Here is a 21,472-nt window from a genome sequence, read left to right as displayed (position 1 = left end):
GCGCTGGTCAAACCGGTCTGTCCCCCATGTACGGTCCCTAAGGACAGGCAATTTTACTCCTGGTTCGGAATCTATTTTACTACTTTACTCCATACTCTGTACTTGGGCTAGAATCCGCCAGAAATCAATCGATTCGCAGATGTCACCCCAGAAAATCCCACCCTGGGTCGGAGTGGACATTTCCAGGCCAGCAGCTGAATTCCGGTAGAAGGTCCAGAGGATCCGACCTGGAGACCGTGGCACGAACGGAAAGGTAAGCCGCCAAATGGCAGCTCTTGTAGCTCCAAATTTCTCTCTCACTTGACAACTTGAGACAGTCGAGTGGGGAGGAAAGACCCGGCAGGGCAAGACGCTAGAAGCAGCGAAGAAGAGGTGGCAGTGTCGGTAATAGTGGTGGTACAACTGATACGGCGTACGCAAGTTGTAACGGGGGGAAGACGGGAAGATGTGGATTAACTGGATCATTGATCGTTACCTGGAAGACCCACCTCTTAGTACTCCATAGTATAGGTTGAGGTATATGATGGTGGACTAGTGTTGGCTTCCCCCTTTTGACTTGACTTGCTCGATTTCGATCTCTCCCACCCCCGTGACCATCATCGAACAAAGCAAAAAAAGAAAAAGAAAAAGAGGTGAAACAAAAAAAAAGAGGAATATAAAGAAAGGAAAATATAAAAAAGAAAACAAAGATAGTTTTCATCCTTCAGACCAGCAGGTTTCTTTTTGTGTACTTTTTTTGCTCAAAATTTCATTTTGGATGTATATCATCAATTGACCCGTCTCTCGGCCAAACCTCACGACGTATGACCTGACACCAATCAATTAGGAGGGAGCTTCTGTAAACCGGCTTTGTAGCTACCTCTCTAGAAGAAATTAATAGAGCGATCTGGTCTCGACTCTCCCGAGACTAAAGAAGTAGACGACAGTTGACCCTAAACCACCCTACCACCAGTCAGGCTTCGGTTCTCTGCTGGAGACACTTTTACTTACGCAGTACTCTCTTCCCATCCTCACCTCACCATACCTGTCGTGAAGACTAGGGAAGAGGAGTATTGGGGTATTCTGGAAGATCTGTATGGAAGCACCCCTGGACGGAGTCCTCACATGCCCGTGCTTAGGGGTTACAGGTTGACATCTCTTCGTTTGTTTTGTTCCACCCAAAGCGGATTCTCTCTCGATCACAGTGCCGGGTATTGTTATTCTTGCTTCATTGCGTTATTGGCAATCGCCACCACCAATAATGATAGCCCCATTCTGAAAATTCAGAACATGTGTGTTTCATCCTTCATTGGGTTAGACGCGGACAAAAAGCCAAGGGTTTCGAACACTTTTTTGGGGTCTTGAAAAGAAAGGAGGATGGATGGCCTAGACGATCGTATGTTATAGGGCTTTTTTTTTTTTTTTTTCATTTTTTCCCTCTCTATCTATTCTACTCCATAGGAGATCCTTACCCATCTTAGCGCCCCTGATTCTGCGCCGTCCAGTAGCTTCTCCAGCACCACGCGAGAAATGGATAGAAACACCATCCAGGTTCCAAAGCAAGCCCTAGCGGATCCATTAGAGGGACAGGGATTGGATTTCGGATCCATCCGCGGTTCTGTAGCGGCTACGTTTTCCCCACCGCTCCCCTTTGCTGCATCAAACCTGTCCGTCGTGGTCCGACAAGTCGGTTCCTAGCTTTGAGTTACCTGATGTACCAGAAGAAAGTGGAGAGCTCGAATGTTTCTTTCTTCTTCCTTCTTTCTGGCTAATTCTGTGCTTTTTCCAGATCAGTTCAATGATGGTTGGTTGGCCACTGGTGGCTGGCCTGACCTGATCTCCATCGGGGCCTTGTTGGTTTCATTCATTCCCGGTATTGTATTTTGGGAAGGGATCAGGGAGGGAGAGAAAGGAAGGGGGAAGCAATCAAAGAACTCCAGTTCTCATTGTCTCATCTTTCTTTGTCTGTTCACTGTAATTTTGGTTAATTATCCATTCGCTTGATTCATTGGGGGGAAGCTTTTCTCTCTGTCACGTCTCAACTCCCAACTCTCAACTCCCAACTCTCAACACACGAACTCTCAACACACTGGGGGTATTTCTAGTTGTGTCTAGTCAGTCAATACTAGATGGAGAAACATGATAAGCTAAACGGAATCAAGACAAAGGAGAAGTGAAGGGGGAAGGGGAAGGGGAAGAGGAAGAGGAAGAGGAAGGGGAAGGGGGGAGACGGATGGCAAAAATACCTGTAAGCTGTAACTAAACAGGAGTAAGTAGTGTAATATTGTACCTCAATCAGTACTCCATAGTTACTTAGTAGAGAACCCCCGAAGAACAAAAAGAAAGGGGTAAAAAAAATCAGAAAATGGGTATGGATGGAACTAATCGCACCCACAGCTTTCGCGTACCTTACCATCGGGACGGGAGAGCCGCAGAGCTTCTAAGCCTCGATTGCATCCATTAATTCTTAGAGTGTTTTCAAATTCAGCATGATTACTGTAGGACTGCGTATGGGTATTTGGGGATGATGGCTCTTACCTCCTACTAGTAGTATTAGCATTAGTATCCATGTAATTATTTCTTTTTATGACGATTCATATTACTCTATTGCGACTATTTTATTTTTATTTTATTTTATATTTTTGAATTTATGGATTATTTTTAATTTTATTTTCCCGACTTTTTTTATTTTTTTTTATTTTTTTGTTTCCCTGGTCTTTATTTTTCGGACCTTGCTTTTATTATTTTTTATTTTATATAGGTATATTTTTTGGTTTAATTATAATATTTCGCTTTTTCTTTTTACTACTACTAGGCCTTGCTTGAAAAAAAAAAATACGAAAGACCCTAGCTATATATCTATGCTATGATCCCCCTTCTACCATCTGGCCTTTGGAAATTCTTCATCCATTCATTCCTTGATTCAAGCTAACTCTCACCCTGTCCTCCTCCTTTCTACTACTTACTACCTACCTACCTACCTACCTACCTACTCTCTTCCCCTCCGTGCCTCTCTCGTCCTCAATCTTCCCACCACTCTGCGTGACCTTACCAATCCTCCCTTGCGATAGATCGGGCCTAAGATTGTTTTGCTCTCGCCGGATCAGACGGACCACCTCCGTGGCACTTCTCCTTTCCAGGATCAACCCTCCTTGCTGCATTAGACTCTCGCGGCTACCGGCTTTCGATCGCGTCGTTTTCTCGAATAGCATATCTGCACCACTCCTGCGGCCTTTTCACTCTTTGCTCGTGGTTACCGTCAGCGGGAGGCCTTCCAGCCAGATCAGATACCCCAGAGATATTGCAACAAGAACAACGTTACGTGCGGCCTAGCCAGTCATCTACGCCAGAAACAAGTCTCGACTCCTCAAAAAGAGACGTGTCGATTAATCGTGGATATCCACCATTCCTCATTCTTCTGATTTGATTCATTGGTACTTTGGCGTTGCATTCCTGCCCTACAGGCTTGCTCTGCGTTGCTCTGCGTCACCCTGCCTTAGATTTGGGGTTGTGGGCTTTTTTTTTTCCTTTTTTAATAAGGATCGGATCTCACCTGCAGCTGCAATATTGCCTGGATCTTTGGGTACCTCAATACTAGCCTGCATATCCGCTCTGTCATTGAACGCGGGACCCGAATCAGAATAATCGAGAGGACCTTTCGTTTTATTCCTGAACAAATATTGTTGGAGAATTTCTCGTCATTATTATTTAACCAGTGAGTTCCTCCCGGTTACCTGAAATCTATCCTTCACCATTAGTTCTGCCAAAATTGTTTTCCACACCACCCTTTCCCCCTATCCGTGGCCGTTTCCCCGTGATACCAAGAAGCAACATCCCTATCTAACAATGGCTGTTTGTGCAGAGTCCACAATGATTCTTCGAGATCTCTCAGCGTTCAACATGGGTCGCGGAGCCTACGATACTACAGGAGTAAAGAAGCCTGGCGCACCACCACCACCACCGAAATGAGCTCCCTGTGATTTTTCTTGTGTCCAGCGAAAAGTCGTTTGTGGTTTTTGTTCATTGGCGCCATGGCCCCCTACAGTTTGACGTGTCTGCAATGAAGTCCATTTGTTTTGTAAGTGACTCTTGACAGCTCCAGTACCAATGCTTCGCATTTCATCGCTAACTTCGCTTCGCAGTTTCCTGTAATACTACATTCATCATTGGCCGCCATGGGTTTCGGGCACTATAGATATCTTTAATACCGTCCTCTCCCTACGTGGAGGTCCAACGCTTCACCTCTTCGATCGACACGACCATGTTTTTTCTTCTCTTCGGCCGAATATCCGGACTTTTCGTTTTTACATCTCTATTTTAATTTCATCGACACGAACCAGCTCCGGCCATGACTCTTTTTTTGGAACAAAAAGTGCTTGCTCTCAGATTCTTGATTTGTGGCTTTTCGACAATTTCCTTTGTTCTTTTTCTTTTCCTTTTGTCTTTTCTTTTGTCGGCGTTTGGGATAGACAGGATGGGTTTGAATTTGGGAAGCATGGGTTGATACCAAGACAGATTAGAATTTTCGGCCTCGCGGTCCAAGATTTTTTTATTTTTTTATTTATTTTTTTCCCCTTTTGTTTTGAATTTCCTTTGTTTGCCAAATGTGGTACTTTTGTTTATCTATGTCCTCATTTGTACTATATTGAATATATTGTTGGGAATGCAAGCTGGTATGGCGAGCCCTCAATCTTTTTTTTTTTTTTTTTTTTTTTGGTCCACCACAAATAAACTCCAGACAAGCGCCTTGGCTCGAACACGGACGAGTCACCACAGATGACATCGCCCTCGTTTCCTGATTGTTGGTTCACGGGATGTCACAGGTGCAGGTAGATCTAATTTGTTGATACAGCGGTTAATCGACCTAGCATTATCTAGCAGACCCTGGTCAACAGTCGTTTCGCATGTGCTCCATTTTTGGGCAGCTACCGGGTCTGCAAAATCCCAATGCCGTGCGACACTGGCCCCATGTATGTAACCTAGCGGAATGCCATGGTAGAAAACGAAATGTGGTGAGGGTTTTCCCCCAGAGGTCTGGCTGGGGATCGTTCCCCTTGGGCACGTCATGCCCCCAGGCTGCATTGGCCCTGTTGCGTGTGTCTTCGTTGTCTACAGACTACAGCCTCCGTTGTGCATAGCGCATCCAGATGTACCGTCCTTCTAGCCATACAGACCACAGGATCTGTCGGGGACGCACTGTGGCTGGGGTAGTGTCAGTACCCAAAGGTAGAGTGTTGGCCAGATGGAAAGTCTTGTCTCCCACCAATCAGACTGGATTGGAGATTTGGGTCAAAATTGCTAATGCTTCTCCCCTTGGGAGTTGATATGTCTCATCTAAGCTCAAAAATGACGCCTAAACCCCCGGTTCTTGTTCTGTCTCTTCACATCCAGACTCTTCTGTTTCTTTGTTTCTCCTCATCGCTCGTATCAGCCGAGTGCCTGAGCAACTTTCTCTCGTTCGATCCGTTCAATTGTGAGTATGTGTATGTGAGAGCTGTGTTAGGAATGTAAAACTGTCCTCTCACTTTTTGTTTTTTTTTTTTCCCCCTTCCCCCTCCATCTCTCTCCCTTTCTCTCTTTCTCTCTTTCTCACTCCAGATCAGATGTGCGGTATTTTGCCAGCGAAGTAGATGGTGGTACTGCTTTCCTTCGGGAGATTTTTAAGGTAAGAAAAATAATGGAATGAAATGTCAGATAACCACGAGGCATACAGTCGGTTCCTCCCTTGACGATCTTCTTCGGTGTGATCTCCGCTGGGAAGGATATAAACCAAAATTAAACAAAAGCTTTATTTCAGTTATTATTCTGGAGGATTTGATTTGATGACGGAGAATAGTTGCTCAATTGGTGATTCGCATGATTGTCTAAGCGGGCTAAACCCATTTAGGCCTCGTACCATCCATCATCATCTGCCCGCCTTTCCGCCTCTCCAACGACTCTTGCTCACTGGGTACCTGTGTATCGACTGACTGACTATCTGACGAAAACTACTCCAACTGTCTGAGGACAACTCGTAACTTGCTGCTAGTCTTTCCCCCTACGAGCTAGAGACGCTGCAAATCGTCCACCATCGAAGCAAATCTGTCCTTCTGCCCACCGCCATTTCTCCTCTTGGTGCTGGTACGTGTTCTCTGCGTCTTCCCAGTTGTCTGCTGCCTATCAAACAGGCCCTGCTTCAATCCGATCGAACTCAGGCCTCTCGTCTGCTTCCGTGTTTTGCGGCTTACCTTTTTTTGTGTGTCCTAGGTTACCTGGAATACCCCGTTCCCGACCCCCTCGCGATTTGAAATCAGCATCTGGATTGAGAAATCAGCTTTTGTTGTTGGCATTATCTGCAAGACGACCTGATCGTGTATAGCCACATTCTTGTTGGGCTCTCCAGCCATGTCTGAGTCAACCTCCGCGAATACTCCGAAACCGAGTAGTAGCGTTAAACTAGTACTTTTGGGCGAGGCTGCTGTAGGAAAGGTACGTTGGATTTTATCCGACCCCTCTTCTACCTCTACGTCTTCCTGGGCCTGGATTTGGGCTGGGTCTCGGCTTTCTTTTCCCGGGGTGTACACGGGTAATTGGAGAGAATGAGAGTTTAAACTAATCTGAATGCTTCATCTTGAGTAGTCTTCGTTGGTACTGCGGTTTGTCAACAATGACTTTCAAGAGAACAAGGAACCCACGATTGGAGGTAAGTCTCCGAGATGGATCCCGGCCGAGGGAGGCAAAGATGACGATATAGTTCTCCTCTGCTCTCTCTCGCGCCAATTGGAAGATTGGAATAGTGAAATGCTGATGCTTCTTCACTCCTACAGCTGCCTTCCTGACCCAAAAATGCTCTCTTCCGACCCGAACGATTAAGTTTGAAATCTGGGACACCGCCGGCCAGGAGCGCTTTGCCTCACTCGCTCCCATGTACTACCGTAACGCCCAGGCGGCGCTGGTGGTCTACGACGTGACTAAACCTTCCTCGCTGACCAAGGCCAAACATTGGGTGGCGGAACTGCAACGACAAGCTAGCCCTGGCATCGTGATCGCCCTGGTTGGCAATAAGCTGGACTTGACGAATGACGGCAGCGGAGAGACACTTCCCAATAACGAACCTGTGTCCGTGGGTGCGGAGGGAGAGGATGCTACCGGCGAGAGTCCAGACGAGCAGGATATTACTTCCGGAGATGCCCGCAAGGTGTCGACTCGGGAGGCTAGCTCATATGCGGAAGAGGAGGGCCTGTTGTTCTTCGAAACTAGTGCGAAGACCGGAATGAATGTTGTAGATGTCTTCACTGCGATTGCCAATGCCATTCCCGAGAGCAATTTGAAGAGTGGACGAGGTGCTGGCGCGGGCACCGGCCAGACTACCCTGGGAGGTGGTCGATCGGGAGACGACTCGCGAGTGAGCCTGGGGGATCGGGGTGCTGCCACTGCGAAGGAAGGGTGTGCATGTTAATAGTGTATTAATTTTTTTTTTTCCCTCTTTCGTTTTCTTTTCTTTGTTTTTTTTTTTTTTTTTTTTTTTTTTTTTCCCTTTGCAAGATCTTGTCCCTGCTGGGTTCATTACAGAGTGATGAACTGTGTGTGTCTCGTGGCGTTCCGTCTCAGCGATATTAATAGTAATGTATCGATACGTGGTATGGTACATAAGCGGTCATTCATTGAATACATCAGTTCAGAGTAGAATTACAGGATTTCCGAGAAAAGAATCGTCAAGGTTTATAGTCGATGGTACTTTAGTATACTTGGGAGTATTGTATCTTCTATAGCGAGGAAGGGCAGACAGGTCACGGGACGCACCATCCCCTAAGCAGACAGGGGCTAAACCGCAACAGGCAATGCACCACAGGCGTTAAGCGAGTCGCCAAGCCTCGGATCCCACAGCAGGCAAACCCGGCCCCAAGTCGCATTTTAGATATTGCTCTTCTCCCGTCGACAACCCGCCAGCACAATCAACCAAAGGGCAGCAACCACCCCTTCTTGCAGCAGCACAGCCAGATATCCGTCGCTCTGTCTGCCCATCCCCCCGTGTTCATCATGGCTGCTATCAACAAGATCGCCCCCAACTCGCCGTCGAGGCAGAACCCCTCCGAGCTGGAGACCGCGATCGCCGGCGCTCTCTTCGACTTGGAGAGCAACACACAGGACCTGAAGGCCACCCTCCGCCCCCTTCAGTTCGCGTCTGCTCGTGAGGTAAGAATGGATTTTTGTTCTTCTATTTGATTCCGTTGTTGTTGCAGGGGGACGATTACTGTTGCGATTGAAAATGGAGATGACATGTATCGGAGTGGAGGAGGAGTTGCACACCCACACCCACGCACAATACGAAAAGGAGAAGGGGAAAGAAGGACCCAAAAGAATAAAGAAAAAGAAAAAAGGAGTGTGTGGCAGATGGTTTGGATGCAATTGAGATTGGAGAATGGAATTGGACGCTGAACGATTTCTCCGACAATTTTTTTTTTCCTTCCACAACGTCGCTGTTACTGCTCCAAGCAGCATGCTGTTTCTCTCTCTCTCTCTTCAAAAACGTTTTGAACTGCTCTAACAACATGAATCAATAGGTTGAGGTCGGCCACGGTAAGAAGGCCGTCATCATCTTCGTCCCTGTCCCTCTCCTCCAGGGCTTCCACAAGATCCAGCAGCGGTACGCACATCCACCCTATTCTTATCTGGCTTTACCCCCGCATAAAAAAAAACATCCAGAATGAAGGAAAACTAACAAGAGCAACAGTCTGACCCGTGAACTCGAGAAGAAGTTCTCCGACCGTCACGTCCTCTTCGTTGCTCAGCGCCGCATCCTCCCCCGCCCCAAGCGCTCTGTCAACTCCCGCACCAACCAGAAGCAGAAGCGTCCTCGTTCCCGCACTCTGACCGCTGTGCACGACGCCATCCTCACCGACCTTGTCTACCCCGTTGAGATTGTCGGCAAGCGCATCCGCACCAAGGAGGACGGCAGCAAGACCCTCAAGGTTGTCCTTGACGAGAAGGAGCGCGGCGGTGTCGACCACAGACTCGATGCCTACGGCGAGGTCTACCGTCGTTTGACCGGCCGGGCTGTGGTTTTCGAGTTCCCTCAGAGCGGTGCTGCTGCTGAGTTCTAGATGACTTCTTCTCCTTCCCCCCCTTTTTTTAATTTTTTTTTTCTCTCTTCTTCTCTTTCTTTGTGTGTGCCTGGATAATTTTGTTGTTGTTTTTTTTACTTTGAAAAAAAAAAAAAGGGAATTTGAGTGGACCGCAAAGGGCAAAGTCAAGGCAAGACAGGAGAAAAAAAAAAAGGAAGATCCGATGATACATACTCAGATTTAGCAATGGGAATGGAATTGCATTTGCATGCTTGCATGCTTATTGCATCGGTATTTTTTTTTTTTTTTTCTTTCTTCTTCTTTTCTCCTATTCACACCAGATTTCCCTTTGCACTTTGTCTAGTCTAGTCTAGTTACTCCAGACTGAGACTCTCTCTCTCTCTCTCTCTTCTTTACACTCAATGGGCACATAAAGCAGAAGAAGACGAAGAAAAGATAAAAAGGGGAAGCACAGGGAGGGGGGGGGGGGGGGTGATGTGATGTGATGTGATACACTCATGATCTGTTTTGGTCCGGGCTGTTTCTTTTTGTTCGGCGTGGTTGAAAGAAAAAAAAAATACACCAAAATTCTTCATTTCACGTTCTTCCAGCTAGTATCCATCTTGTAGATTCTTCTTGTAAACTGGTTGGTTAAAGATTATTATTATCCCCTTGGTGTTTTTTTTTTTTTAACGGTATGGTAGGTATATTTCATGTATAAGTATAAGCATGTTTGGTAGATATGTATGTATTAGCTAACTATATATTGTATATAAGTGCAAGTAAGGGTATAAACTAGAACTAAATACGCAAGGAAAATACCCCGAAGTTAGGATTGAATTCTTCCCACCCCCAACACCATCCAGTATGCCAACTCCCTCTTGACTGTATCTGCATTCGACCCGCGTCCGGCAACAGCAGCAGGAACAGCCTGGTCGTGCTCGATCTGGTTATCCGAGTCCCATTCCATTCGCACAAAGACCGGAATCTCCAGGATATCCTCGTCCGGCTGGAGCTGCAGACTGGGGTCTTTGGCCTGGCCGCTCCAGTCTAGCGTGGCGGCGTTATCGTTCTTGCTCTCGCTGTCGTCATCGTCGTCATCGTCATCGTCGTCGTCGTCATCATCGTTGCTGTTCTTATCACCCTCCTCGTCGTCGTCGTCGTCGTCGTTTTTAGTGGTCTTGTTAAAAATTTCGCTAGATTCCTCGGCTGTGGTTCCCGTGCCTTTGGGTAATCGACGCCCCGGTAACGTTCCCGGAACAACTTCAAGCACAACAGTAGTCCAATTGCGTCCCTTTTCCCAAACTTTACCTGCCTCTGCGACTTTTTCGTAGGGAGCACCGCGCGAGGAGCGCTGATCCGGGGCAGCAGCGGCCGCTTGGAGCGCCTCGTCCCAGACGTCACTGTTCGCGCCGATATCGAATTGCGGACAGAGGATGGTGACCTTGGAGGCAACGCGGCCGGGGGTGACGGACGGTGTGGCGAGAGTGACGCGGACGGCGTCGAACATGTGGTTTTTCAGCGTGAGGAGGAGCTGGATGGGTTTCAGTGGGGGGAGAGCGTCTAGGTTCGGCGCGGGGGAGTTGGAAGGGGAAGTTGATAGGAGAGATGAGGGTGCTGAGGAGGAGGAGGAGGAGGAGGAGGAAGGAGGCAGGATGAGCGGGCGCATTGTCGGCAGCGGGATGTAGCTGAGAGCGATCAAACGGATACGGAAGCGGGTTGAAGCTGGCTTGCTTTCGGGTTTGACGAGGATGTGCTTGCAGGATTTGCAACGCTTGGAGCGTCTCGTGCGGAGCAGAATGGGCTTTGGGAAGAGGTCCTCTACGAAGCGGGCGTCGGGGGATTGGTCCGCACGCTGTTCGATCGAGGCTAGCCCGTCCCAGCCGCAGTCGTCGGAGACCATACGTTGGATCATGGATGCTTCGCAGTCAGGCGCGGGGATGGAAAGGCCCTCACTTGAATTGAGAGCCTCTCTCATCACGGGGGGTTTTGGTTTGGGTTTCTTGCCGGAGCCGCCGTAGAGACCGCTGAGCCGGGAGGACGAAGCGTAGATTGACATGAGGCGGTTGATGGCGCCGGGAGAGGAGAACCCACTGCTGAAGTCCCCTAGCGGATCGCTTGATGCGGCGTTCACGGCTGCGAGTTGACCTTTGTAGAAATTCTTTAAAGCTGCGAAGTGTGCGTCCGGTGTGAGGGGCCCATTGGCAGCAATTGCTTGTGTTGCAGAGGACTCATCCCCGCCGCTCTCTCCTGGTAGCGGGAGTTGTTCGTCAATTGAAGAGTAAGTAGATAACGGGGATTTAAGCTCGCTGAAGGTCTTGGACATCTGTCGCGTGCGAGGAGTGCCTAATGCCGAGGCCGCCGCATCGGCGAGTATTTTGGTGATTTGATTGCGGACATTGGTGGGTTTGTCAAACTTGATACCGATATCCAGCGTGGTCCACATGCAGTATGAGCACGCCAACACCCAGGGGCCCTGTTGTCCTGTAGTATCTATCGTCGAGACCGTCAGGGCGGCAGTACAGACGGGGCAAGCGTAGCAATTCCGGCCGCATCTGTCCACATAAGTTAGCTAGCTTATAAGCTCCAGTTACCCCCCCCCCCCAAGAGGAAGAACGTACCGATTTCCCTCTCCCCGGACCATACTACTAGGTGTCTCGAACAGACAATTGGGGCAGAACCAGCATATGATCTCCTCTGTAATACAGCGCGGGCATTTGATCTGGTGGCAGTCCTCGCAATAGAGAAGCTGCTCCGGTGGGTATAGGGAGAAGTTGGACCTTGTAGATCGCGGGTCAAAGGTCTGCTCATCCTCATCGTCATCTATTTCAGGCTCAACCCGGGGTTTCTCTGGGCTGCTCTTCTGGGGCGATTCCCTGGATCTCCGTTTCCTGGAGGGATCTGGCACGGGGGTATTGGCACACGGGCAAGAGATGTACGCGTAGGGAAAGGGGCGCGACATGATGCTGCACGGGTTAAATCCAGCAAGTTAGATTAATACTGCTTCTCTTAGGAATTGCCACGTACCAAATGCCAGACGCTCAGAGGTCAACTGAGGGGGGAGATTGTTGTGTTGACGTGGAGGCGGAAAATCACCGCCGGAGATGCAGAAAATCATCCATCGACATCAAACCAAAAGATTTCCCATCGACGTCACTTGCTCTCTGCACTTTTCCTCCCACGCAAAATGTCCAATTGATACTCCTTTGATTTGAATTCATTCGGTTTATTTTTGTCTTATATCACTAGAATTGAAAATGACCTCTTTGCGCCCTCTGCGCCCCATCCTGCGCTCTTCTTGGGCTACAGCGACAGTGCGAACCTACGCCAGCCAAACACCAGGAAACCCAGTGCTGGAGATCTTCAATCGAAAGACAAAGCATTTACAGAAGGACCGGGCGGCTCGAAATGTCGAAGAAAGTCGAAAAGTAGACTATATCAAGGACGAGGTGGCTATGCGGTTATGTGAACGACTTCTGGTACTCCCACCCATACCCTCTTACACCTCAGAAAAAAAAAAAAAAAAGCAAGTAACTAAAAGACAAAAAGGATATAAAACGAACCTTCCCCAACGTCCTCGACCTCGGTGCCAATAGCTGCAACATCGCCCGGGCCCTCACAACCCCCAACCCAGACCCAACAACCCCATCTTCGGCGCCATTATCAGACCGCATCGGCAACCTCACCTGTGTCGAGACCTCGCATGCGCTCCTTCACCGTGATGCCGACCTCCCCTTCAACCAGTCCCTCTCTATTACCCGCGAAGTCATTCCAGACCTGGAGACGACCCTCCCCTACGAACCCAACAGCTTCGACGCCGTGCTCTCCTCCCTCTCGATCCACTGGATCAACGATCTCCCGTCGCTCCTGGCGCAGGTCAACTCGATTCTGAAACCAGACTGCCCCTTTATCGCGGCCATGTTCGGCGGCGACACCCTTTTCGAGCTGCGGACGTCGCTGCAACTCGCCGATCTCGAGCGGCGCGGCGGTGTCTCGCCGCATGTATCCCCGCTCGCGGATGTACGGGATGTCGGCGGGCTGCTCAACAAGGCGGGATTTAAGATGCTTACGGTAGATGTGGAGGATATTGTCGTGGAGTATCCGGACACGTTTGCACTGATGCAGGACCTGCAGGCGATGGGGGAGAACAACGCAATTTTGCACCGCGAGGCGGGCCCGATATCGAGGGACGTCTTGCTGGCGAATGAAGCGATCTATCGCGAGTTGCATAAGGAAGAAGATTCGAGAGGCATCCCCGCGACCTTTAGATTGATATACATGATTGGGTGGAAAGAAGGGGAGGGACAGGCACAGCCGTTGGCTCGGGGAAGTGGACAGGTGAATCTGAAGGATCTACTGGGAGGGGGTGGATTCGATTCATAAAATCTTTTTAACCCTACCTTGTACCATATGATAGAATAGACACACACACACACACCCATCCATGTATACAAAGAAGTCCTTTCAAACCGTCCTCCGATCCGTCATGACGCGCACAATCGATCCAGTGCCAGTCAATTCCACCAGCTTCTCATGCCAATTCAGCAGAACACTCATCTGCTGTCCACCGCCGCCTTCGCCCAAATTCCTAGCCTGAATCTGCGTGAACCCTGTGCTCTGCGGCGAGACCGATTTCCGCGGTGACTGGGCCCCGCTACCGGAAGCAGGCGAGGCCATCATCATCCCCTTGTACCTGTACCCAACCAAGATGTCAGTATTAACCCCCTTCTTCAATTCAAAGCTAGATAACAGGGAAGCGATAAAGAAGAAGAAGAAAGAAAAAAAAAAAAAAAAAAACCACATACAAATACTTCATCAAGCAATCCGCCCGCTCCCCACCCTGGGCACCACCCGTACAAACCCCCTCCAGCACCTTGGCCATCTCCGCCTGCCGAATACCCTGCAGCACATCAACGACGGTGGCGAGATGGACCTCCTTTGCGCGGTCGTCGCCGCCTAGCGGAGCGGTCTCGAGCACATGCCGCAGCGCACCCTCGGCGTCACCGCTCCGAAGCAGCTGGCGGACCTGCGCGGCGACATTTGCGGCGGTGCTGGAGTTCGCGGGGGCCGGGAGCGAGGCAGGAAGGAGGGTTTCCATGGGGAAATTCACCGCGGACTCGGGGTCCAGGGCATCGATGTTGATTGTGCGGTAGTTGGGTGCGGACATTATTTCTTTCTCTTTCTCTTTCTCTTTCTCTTTCTCTTTCTCTTTGATGGCTTCTTGGCTTTGTGTGTGTGTGTGTATATTGGCGTCGGGAGGTAGGTGGGAATTGAAGGTCTGTGTCGTCGTGTTGTTAGTTGGATTATTATGAGGAGTTGGGGATAGTTAGTTAAGTTAGGTTGTTCGTCATTTACTGTACCCACGCGGGGGGGGGGGAAAAAGGCACCGACCGATACCGATATTATGGGCCGTTTGTTTGATTTCTCTGTTTTAAGAAGTGAGGGAAATTATTATTCAACCCTTTTAAAAGGATTAAAAATGAATACAATAAAATTAATTAATCATGGACAAGAAGAAAAAAGAATTGCGAGTGAAGAAGTGCAGGTATTTATGCTGCCTTGTAGCCTGAGGCACATTGGACTTGTATACCTACTTTTGTGGACCAAAAATAATACTTTAGTTACGGCGATCAGGTTTGGTAGTAAAACAGTGTAAAAATCCCCAAGTACATGAATGAAATATCCATCCAAACACCTCCTATCGTATGATTGGTATCTATGAAACAAACCCTCCCATGTATGCAATGCAATGTAACCCGGCCGTGAGCGTATATCCGTATAGTACAGCTGTGAAAAAAAAAAAAAAAAAAAAAAAAAAGGGAAAAAGAAATAGCAAGAAAGAAAATTCCAGTCATCTACTGTATGAGATATCGTTATCAGGAGTCGTGATCATAACTTGGGGTACAGCAGGAAGCTGTTCCTCGTCGCCAGAGAGATGGCGCCCGCTGTTCTTCCAATCATCCAGAGACTGTGCATCAGGGACTCCTGAGCTAGTGTTGTTCCTCTTGTGTCTGGACACCATTCGGTTCGCAAAACGCTTGACTGGTCTTCCAGTGGCGGATAGTCCGCGGCCTATAGGGTCCAGGACGAAGGAGATGGAGGCGGTCACGGCATTGAAAACAACGCCCACTGGTTCGTCGGGGATGAGACGGAGGATCACGGCAAATGGAAGACATCCAATGGCACAGGCGATGCAGATGCCCCATTGTGCGCTGGTGAGCTCTGTGACGCCAAAGGCATCGCCGCCCACGTAGACGATCATGACCTGGCCACCGACCATGATCAGGTTGATCCCGAGGAACCAGTAATTCCGGTGCATCCCCTCGAAGATGTTGAGTTTGTTATCGAGACGCCGGTTATTGAACTCGTTGAAGATCTGCATCCAGACAAAAGTGTTAAAGACAATGGTGCTGAGCTGGTTGTCGGCCACCGCCTGATCCGAACTGAGAACGCTCGAAAGAAGATGTTCCCCGGCAAAGTAAAGCATGAAGGTAATGGCGAGTTGGTAAATAGCTTGTCCGAAGATCATTTTCCACATGGTAATGGTAAATAGCGATGCAGTCCTAGGGACGGGTTTCCGGGCAAGGATCTTCTCCGTTGGTGCATCTGTGGCCAGGGCGAGTGCGGCAAACGTGTCCATAATCAGGTTTACCCAGAGAAGCTGGACGGCACTGAGGACACTCTGGTTGCTACTGCTATACAGTGATGAGACAAAGGTGAGCACGACGGCAGTAATGTTGACGGTGATTTGGAACTGCAGAAATTTCGCAACGGCGTCGTTGACCGCGCGACCCCACGCGATCGCCGTCACAATAGACTTGAAGTTGTCATCAAGCAGAATGATAGAGCTGGCCTCTTTAGCAACCTCGGTGCCGGCAATCCCCATCGAGAAGCCGACATCAGCTGTCTTCAGGGCAGGTCCGTCATTGGTACCATCGCCCGTCACCGCAACCGTTTCGCCCAATCTCTTCAGCCGCGCGACCAGGATTCTTTTATCCTCGGGCGATGAACGGGCAAGAACCTGTAGACAGGGAATAATGGCGTCCATTCTCTCTTCCGATAACTGGCGGAATTTGGGGCCTTCCATGACAATGCCATCCTCAGTTTTGATACCGCATGACTCGGCAATGGCAGTGGCAGTATCGATATTGTCACCTGTTACCATCTTGACCTGCACACCGGCAAGATGGCACTTTGCAATCGCGGCAGGAACCTCGGGCCGGAGAGGGTCCTGGATGCCCATGACTCCAAGCCAGGTCATATCACCGAAGATATCCTTGAAATCCGCCGACTCAGGGTCATCCACCATGCGCAGGGCTTTAGCTGGAGGCCAGCTGGGGGTCTTAAAGTCTCTGTAGACTAGCCCAATTGTGCGCAACGACTTTTTCGCGTATGATTCAATTGTATCAAGAATCTGCTGCTTGTTGTCGGTAGTTGCCTTGCTAATAGTGATCGTTTCCGTTCCCACAAACTCCACTCTCGTAGAGCAGTGGTCGGCCATGATCTCCGCAGCTCCCTTAACAAGGAGGCGATAGTGTCCCTCAGATACCCGGTACACCATGCCCATGCACTTGCGAGCCGAGTCAAACGGGACCAGCTGAGAAATTGTGGCCGAAGCACGTTCAGTGGCAACATCCATGCCGAGATAGTCTCGGGCCAACTGGAGCAATGCTACTTCGGTCTTGCTTCCGATGAATTCCTTGAGCCCGTCTTTTTCTTCCTCAAAAGCAGTTGAATTAAGAGCGATGCTTTTGACCAGGAGATCACGAGCCGAGCCTGGGCATGTCTTGAAGAGTTCCGCTGCGGCATCTTCTCCAGGTTCATTATGGCCAAAACTCCTCGACCCCAAGGTTCCAGCAACAACAGTCATTTTATTTTGGGTCAGGGTGCCGGTTTTATCAGAGCAGATCACTGTCGCATTGCCCATGGTTTCACATGCCCGTAGAACTCGGACCAGGTTGTTTTCTTTTACCATTCGAGTTGTGGCAAAGGCGAGTGCTAGAGTGACAGCCAGGGGGAGGCCCTCTAAAAAACCGGGGGTAAAAGGTTAGAGGCCGTGGCGTGGGTAGATTTGATTTTCAGAAAGCCCAACACTTACCTGGAATTGCAACAACTACCACTGTAACAGCGACGATCAGGATATCAACAAATTCCTTTCCTTTGATAGCTGGCGTAGCCGGGTTACCAGGCAGGTCAGCTACAAATCGAAAAAATAAGCAGAAGAACAGAACAATAGCGGCGCTAAGTAGGTCGTTAGCACCCTAAGATATTAGATTCAGCAGGTAGACTTCATCTTACCCTGAGCCCAGCCATCCAATCCAATTCGCAAGTTTACCCAGCTTGACCTGAAGCGGAGTAGGATCATTTGACTCTTGCAGCGACATCAAGATTTTGCCGTATGTGGAATATTTTCCAACACTTGTCACCAGGTACGTCCCCACGCCTTCCAGAACCTTACTACCAGAGATCAAGAAGGGATCAAGCTTCTTGGTAGCCGTGCCATCTTGAATCCGCCGGGATACTTCGAAGCCGTCTGTCTTCTTCATTTGATCGGATTCTCCGGTTGCGGAGGACTCGTCACATTTGATCCCATGGCCGGATATAAGGACTCCATCTGCAGGGACTGCATTTCCAGGTTCGAGATGAAGGACATCCCCAACTGTGATGTCGAAGATCGAGATCATCACTACTTTCCCAGAACGAACTGCTTTGACCTCGCGGTCGTTATTCTTTGCTTGTCAGTTGAGGTCCCAAAGAAGCCGAGGGCAAACAAGGCAAGCGAGGAGATGCTCACCCTCTTATTGAGTTTTGCAAATTGTCTTTCCTTCTGCAAGTCGTTGAGAGCCGTCACCAGAGTGACAATTGCAATGGCCACGCAGATTGCCACGCCTTCAATCCAATCCACACCATGGCCCTCGTCGATGGTCTCATAAACACCCAAGGAAAGCGAAACAATGGCAGCAATGGTGAGCAATATGATAATCTTATCGTTATAAGCCATCCATAGCAGTTTGAGAAACCCTGTGGTTTTCCTCGCCGGTAACCTATTCTGGCTGAATACCCGTATTCGGTCGTAGAACGGTATATCTGCCCCCTCGGCACTTTTGACAGTTTCAATGTTCACGAAGCTTGTTTTCCCCGTATCGTATACCAATCTCCCTTCTAGCTGTGTTTCGTCGTTCGACAACCCAGCCCTAAGATCTGTGCGAAGGCCACTCTCTAAGCCGTCGAGGCCACCCAAAGCATGATAGGCGGCCAGAGATTTGGGGTTCAGCAGTTTATTTAGCTGGCCCGGAGAGAATGGGAATCGATTATCTTGCACTTCGAAATCTTCAAGATTGTGTCGGTCTGGCTGCAGTGCTTCAGACAACGGCACATCATCAATCTCTTCTAGGATGGATGTGGAGGAGATTTTGGGCTTGATAGGTGCCGTTATAGACGGGGCCTCTGAGTTCGCGACCGTCTCTGCACTGGATGCAGTCGAGTAAGAACGGGGTCGCAGCGTTTCCCCGTCCAGAGAGTGTGATGTTCGTGGCGGTCCATGGTGATGCACAGTTAACAGGTCTGAAGAGGACGACGATGTGACGGCCATCGAACCCGTTTGCCCGGGTGAAGACGATGGACTCAAATTGTCCGGATGAATTTCGAGATGCATCTCGATTTGAGCAGTTGGTCGCTGCTGAGATGGAAACGAGCCCTCAGAGGGGTTAAGGAAGTTATTCTGTAAGGGCATCAGAGCAAAAATAGACAGACAACCGGTGCTAATTTGCCGGGTTGTCGATGTTAAAACAAATACCCTTCCATACGTCGACCCGGAACACAACCTTAGAGGGGTTATATCCCGTTAATAATTGTCAATATTAGGTGGAGGAGAGACATCCATGCGGGTCAAGTACGGAGTAGCTGGCCAGGGTTATCGAGTGAGTGAGGCTGTGCAGAGGTACCAGAACCAGCATTATCTTATTTTTTTGGGTTTCTTATTATTCCTTTTTTTTTTTTGTTTTCCTTATGTTTTTTTTTTCTTGTCTTTTTTTTTAATTTGTTTATTTTATTTCATAATGGTCAGTCCTACCGACTCCGGTAGGTTCTTTTCATGTTGGCAGCAAAAAAAAAAAAAAGAAAAAAGAAAGAAAGGCCACCAAGTGAAACCGGGCAGGACAACAGTCTCCCTCGATGCGAATCAGGGGAGAAAGACCTCTGCAAGCCCAACTGATCGAAAGAAAGGCGTTGCCTCTCCCAACCAAAGGGGAAAGAAGCGTCAAATATTGCCTCCCTAAAGCAATCCTTTGCTCATTTCCCTAAGCGCTGAGAGGGCGCGTAGGGATAGGAATGCCGGCGTGTCACATATCTCCTGCCTCGCTCATGGTGGCTCTTGTGCTCGGCATAGTGTATTCAGGAAGAGGAGATATTGTAGTGAGCCCACTGTCCCAGACGTCCAGGGCATACCCAAGGCGCTAAATCACGCCGGTCCACGAATTATCCAGAGTTCCAGCAGTGCACGCCGCCAATAACCCGGAGGTTTAGGGGTCTACCTATCCGTTTAGGTAGCAGAGGTCAAGTTGCATCAAGTTTGACTTTGACGCCGAGAAAGTGGGATGATTGGCCACTGAACTGCGCCTCGATATGCTGAGAATCTGGCAAGAAACGCTAGGCTCGGAGCAGTAAGAGAACATCTGGACAAGTAAGCCCCTCGAGAAACCTCCTCGGGTTCGTATTCCTAAGCCTGACGTTTTCTTTTCTTTTTTTTTGTTTGGTTTCATTTCTGTTTTGTTGAAAGTTGAAAAGAGGTTGAATTTCCCGCGTGACAACTGTGGCGCATGATCGCCTCCAAGGTAAATGCACCGCCTCGGTTGTGGCTGAACACCACCACGACTTCCTTGTCTTGCCTATATTCCTTCATTTCACTTTCAATACAGGAGGCAAGGGTGATGACGATGGTCCTCACATGGTAAACTGGCCTCGCGCCACGGAGCTTTACTGCTGGAGTGGCTAGTCCTACAGTAACCTTGCAATCGCCTGCGAGCTTGCTTACTCCGGCGGCTGACCAAGGGCTGGTTGGTAACTAACTAACGTTAACTACCCTAACAGGAGGTGGAGCGTCAGGAGTGAGATGCTCGGCAGAAGGTTAAAGGTTCTGGGGAGCTGTCTAACAGTTGAGCCTCTGTTCTCTATCACATGTGTAGGCAACATCGTCGAAGCCTTGCTTGGACGATCACGAAATCTTCACCGATTCTCATTCCACCAGGACAAGACTACGAAAGAAGACTCGTGCTGCAGACGTACCTATGGAGTATATTGGCTTCTATTAGAGGCTATAACGAGGCAAGGTTCATGTTAACCCCAAGACCGTAAGCTGAGTGAGTCGTAGGAGACCAGCGCCTAGTAGTCTCCGTAAGAGTACTTGTTCCTCCCCTCATACCAACATCAGCACAATGCGGCTTGGTCGGATTCTCCAGCCCATACTGTATCCCGTCCCAAAACCCAGGTTAGGTACTCGGTATCAACAACCACAAGCGCAAGGAGTGCGGGCTCCGCTCCGTGTGAGCGGACTCCCTCCGCTGCAGGCGATGACGCTATTGGATGGAGATATATGTATTCCTCATGAGCTTCAAGGTTCTCTGTGGCACTCTACGCCGAGGCGTTCTTGATCTCTAGATACTAACTTTCTTGGAGCGGAGGGAGAGCCGATTCGAGAGTTCCAGAGCCTTCTGAAGTATGTCACCAGGCCTATATTCACCCAGTACGGACATACATATAGCTAGGGTCCGTCCCTTGTGTGTAGCCACTCGCTGCTTGACCTCCACTCAATATCGCTGTAGCGGGAGTGCAACACAACTGACCAACCTCACAGCCACAGATAAGTAGGCAAAAGCAGAAAAATCTGCTCCCCGATTTGTTCCATGCTTACCCATCCCCACGTCGGGCCTCTGACTGCCTGCGCTCTTCCCTGGAGAATACAACACCAATTCGGGGTGGCTGTTCTCGACTCCTGCTCAATAAACCAACCAGCCCGCCCCTGTCGGGAACCAAGTAGTAATAACCTTACTCGTAGTCCTGCCGTACGGGACCACTCCGTTGGTCGTCGGCCAGGAACTGTCTTTCAACATTTGGACTAAGATCAGCAAATCCCACCAGCACAGCCCTTCTTCTCGCTCCACTTCAAGAGCTGTACGGTGTTGCGTTGTTGAAACACACACCCACTTTTTGAAAGCCGTGGGGGCTCCGATTCGATCGAGACGACGCGTGTATACAGAAAGGAATCCAGAAAACGCAATAGGTATGCGGTTGGACCGACGCTCGCTTTGGATGCAGAGCGTTAGTAACTAACACTGCCCAAATTAATAGATGATTGCAAACAGTTTACATTCCTGTCTTTCTTCCCTCTCGCTGGAGCTTTCGTCGGATTTTAGTACGAACTGGTTAAACATTATCTGGTTACATTCATGGCA

General features: G+C 49.3%; 8 protein-coding genes across 8 annotated transcripts; 4 read left to right on the top strand and 4 right to left on the bottom strand.

The window, feature by feature from the left end:
* The first annotated feature begins 722 nt into the window (after positions 1-722).
* Positions 723-1,562, top strand: P175DRAFT_0500597 (uncharacterized protein). Its single transcript, XM_040896989.1, has 2 exons — positions 723-1,375; positions 1,461-1,562. The coding sequence occupies exon 1, from the start codon at positions 1,105-1,107 to the stop codon at positions 1,342-1,344; it is 240 nt and encodes a 79-aa protein (XP_040753109.1). The 5' UTR covers positions 723-1,104; the 3' UTR covers positions 1,345-1,375; positions 1,461-1,562.
* A 4,801-nt stretch (positions 1,563-6,363) lies between these two features.
* On the top strand, positions 6,364-7,417 carry P175DRAFT_0508644 (Rab family GTPase; the record flags this gene model as incomplete). The annotated part of the gene is made up of 3 exons (XM_040898369.1): positions 6,364-6,447; positions 6,598-6,661; positions 6,786-7,417. The coding sequence occupies 3 exons, from the start codon at positions 6,364-6,366 to the stop codon at positions 7,415-7,417; spliced, it is 780 nt and encodes a 259-aa protein (XP_040753108.1).
* Positions 7,418-7,998: 581 nt separating this feature from the next.
* Positions 7,999-9,112, top strand: P175DRAFT_0456625 (40S ribosomal protein eS7; the record flags this gene model as incomplete). The annotated part of the gene is made up of 3 exons (XM_040894633.1): positions 7,999-8,154; positions 8,523-8,605; positions 8,693-9,112. 3 exons carry the CDS (start codon positions 7,999-8,001, stop codon positions 9,060-9,062), a joined length of 609 nt encoding a protein of 202 aa, XP_040753107.1. The 3' UTR covers positions 9,063-9,112.
* A 646-nt stretch (positions 9,113-9,758) lies between these two features.
* P175DRAFT_0456620 (putative dynactin Arp1 p62 subunit RO2) lies at positions 9,759-12,094 on the bottom strand. The gene is made up of 3 exons (XM_040894632.1): positions 12,051-12,094; positions 11,645-11,989; positions 9,759-11,578 (listed from the first exon to the last, which is right to left on the bottom strand). The coding sequence occupies exons 2-3, from the start codon at positions 11,983-11,985 to the stop codon at positions 9,853-9,855; spliced, it is 2,067 nt and encodes a 688-aa protein (XP_040753106.1). The 5' UTR covers positions 11,986-11,989; positions 12,051-12,094; the 3' UTR covers positions 9,759-9,852.
* Positions 12,095-12,280: 186 nt separating this feature from the next.
* On the top strand, positions 12,281-13,406 carry P175DRAFT_0508641 (uncharacterized protein; the record flags this gene model as incomplete). Its single annotated transcript, XM_040898368.1, has 2 exons — positions 12,281-12,502; positions 12,573-13,406. 2 exons carry the CDS (start codon positions 12,281-12,283, stop codon positions 13,404-13,406), a joined length of 1,056 nt encoding a protein of 351 aa, XP_040753105.1.
* Positions 13,407-13,487: 81 nt separating this feature from the next.
* On the bottom strand, positions 13,488-14,190 carry P175DRAFT_0508640 (actin-related protein 2/3 complex subunit 5 family protein; the record flags this gene model as incomplete). The annotated part of the gene is made up of 2 exons (XM_040898367.1): positions 13,488-13,716; positions 13,829-14,190. 2 exons carry the CDS (start codon positions 14,188-14,190, stop codon positions 13,488-13,490), a joined length of 591 nt encoding a protein of 196 aa, XP_040753104.1.
* A 652-nt stretch (positions 14,191-14,842) lies between these two features.
* pmcB (putative calcium-translocating P-type ATPase(PMCA-type)) lies at positions 14,843-18,878 on the bottom strand. The gene is made up of 4 exons (XM_040895307.1): positions 17,798-18,878; positions 17,322-17,753; positions 17,122-17,264; positions 14,843-17,048 (listed from the first exon to the last, which is right to left on the bottom strand). Exons 1-4 carry the CDS (start codon positions 18,754-18,756, stop codon positions 14,875-14,877), a joined length of 3,708 nt encoding a protein of 1,235 aa, XP_040753103.1. The 5' UTR covers positions 18,757-18,878; the 3' UTR covers positions 14,843-14,874.
* Positions 18,879-20,447: 1,569 nt separating this feature from the next.
* Positions 20,448-21,451, bottom strand: P175DRAFT_0531230 (uncharacterized protein; the record flags this gene model as incomplete). Its single annotated transcript, XM_040899855.1, has 6 exons — positions 20,448-20,651; positions 20,687-20,750; positions 20,932-21,012; positions 21,070-21,116; positions 21,221-21,323; positions 21,381-21,451. 6 exons carry the CDS (start codon positions 21,449-21,451, stop codon positions 20,448-20,450), a joined length of 570 nt encoding a protein of 189 aa, XP_040753102.1.
* Between the last annotated feature and the right edge of the window lie 21 nt (positions 21,452-21,472).

This window comes from Aspergillus ochraceoroseus, assembly GCF_002846915.1.
Source record: "Aspergillus ochraceoroseus IBT 24754 chromosome Unknown P175scaffold_3, whole genome shotgun sequence".
In the NCBI taxonomy this organism is placed as follows: Eukaryota; Fungi; Ascomycota; class Eurotiomycetes; order Eurotiales; family Aspergillaceae; genus Aspergillus; species Aspergillus ochraceoroseus.
Note: the sequence above shows the minus strand (reverse complement) of the source record. Positions and strands in the feature narration are given on the sequence as shown.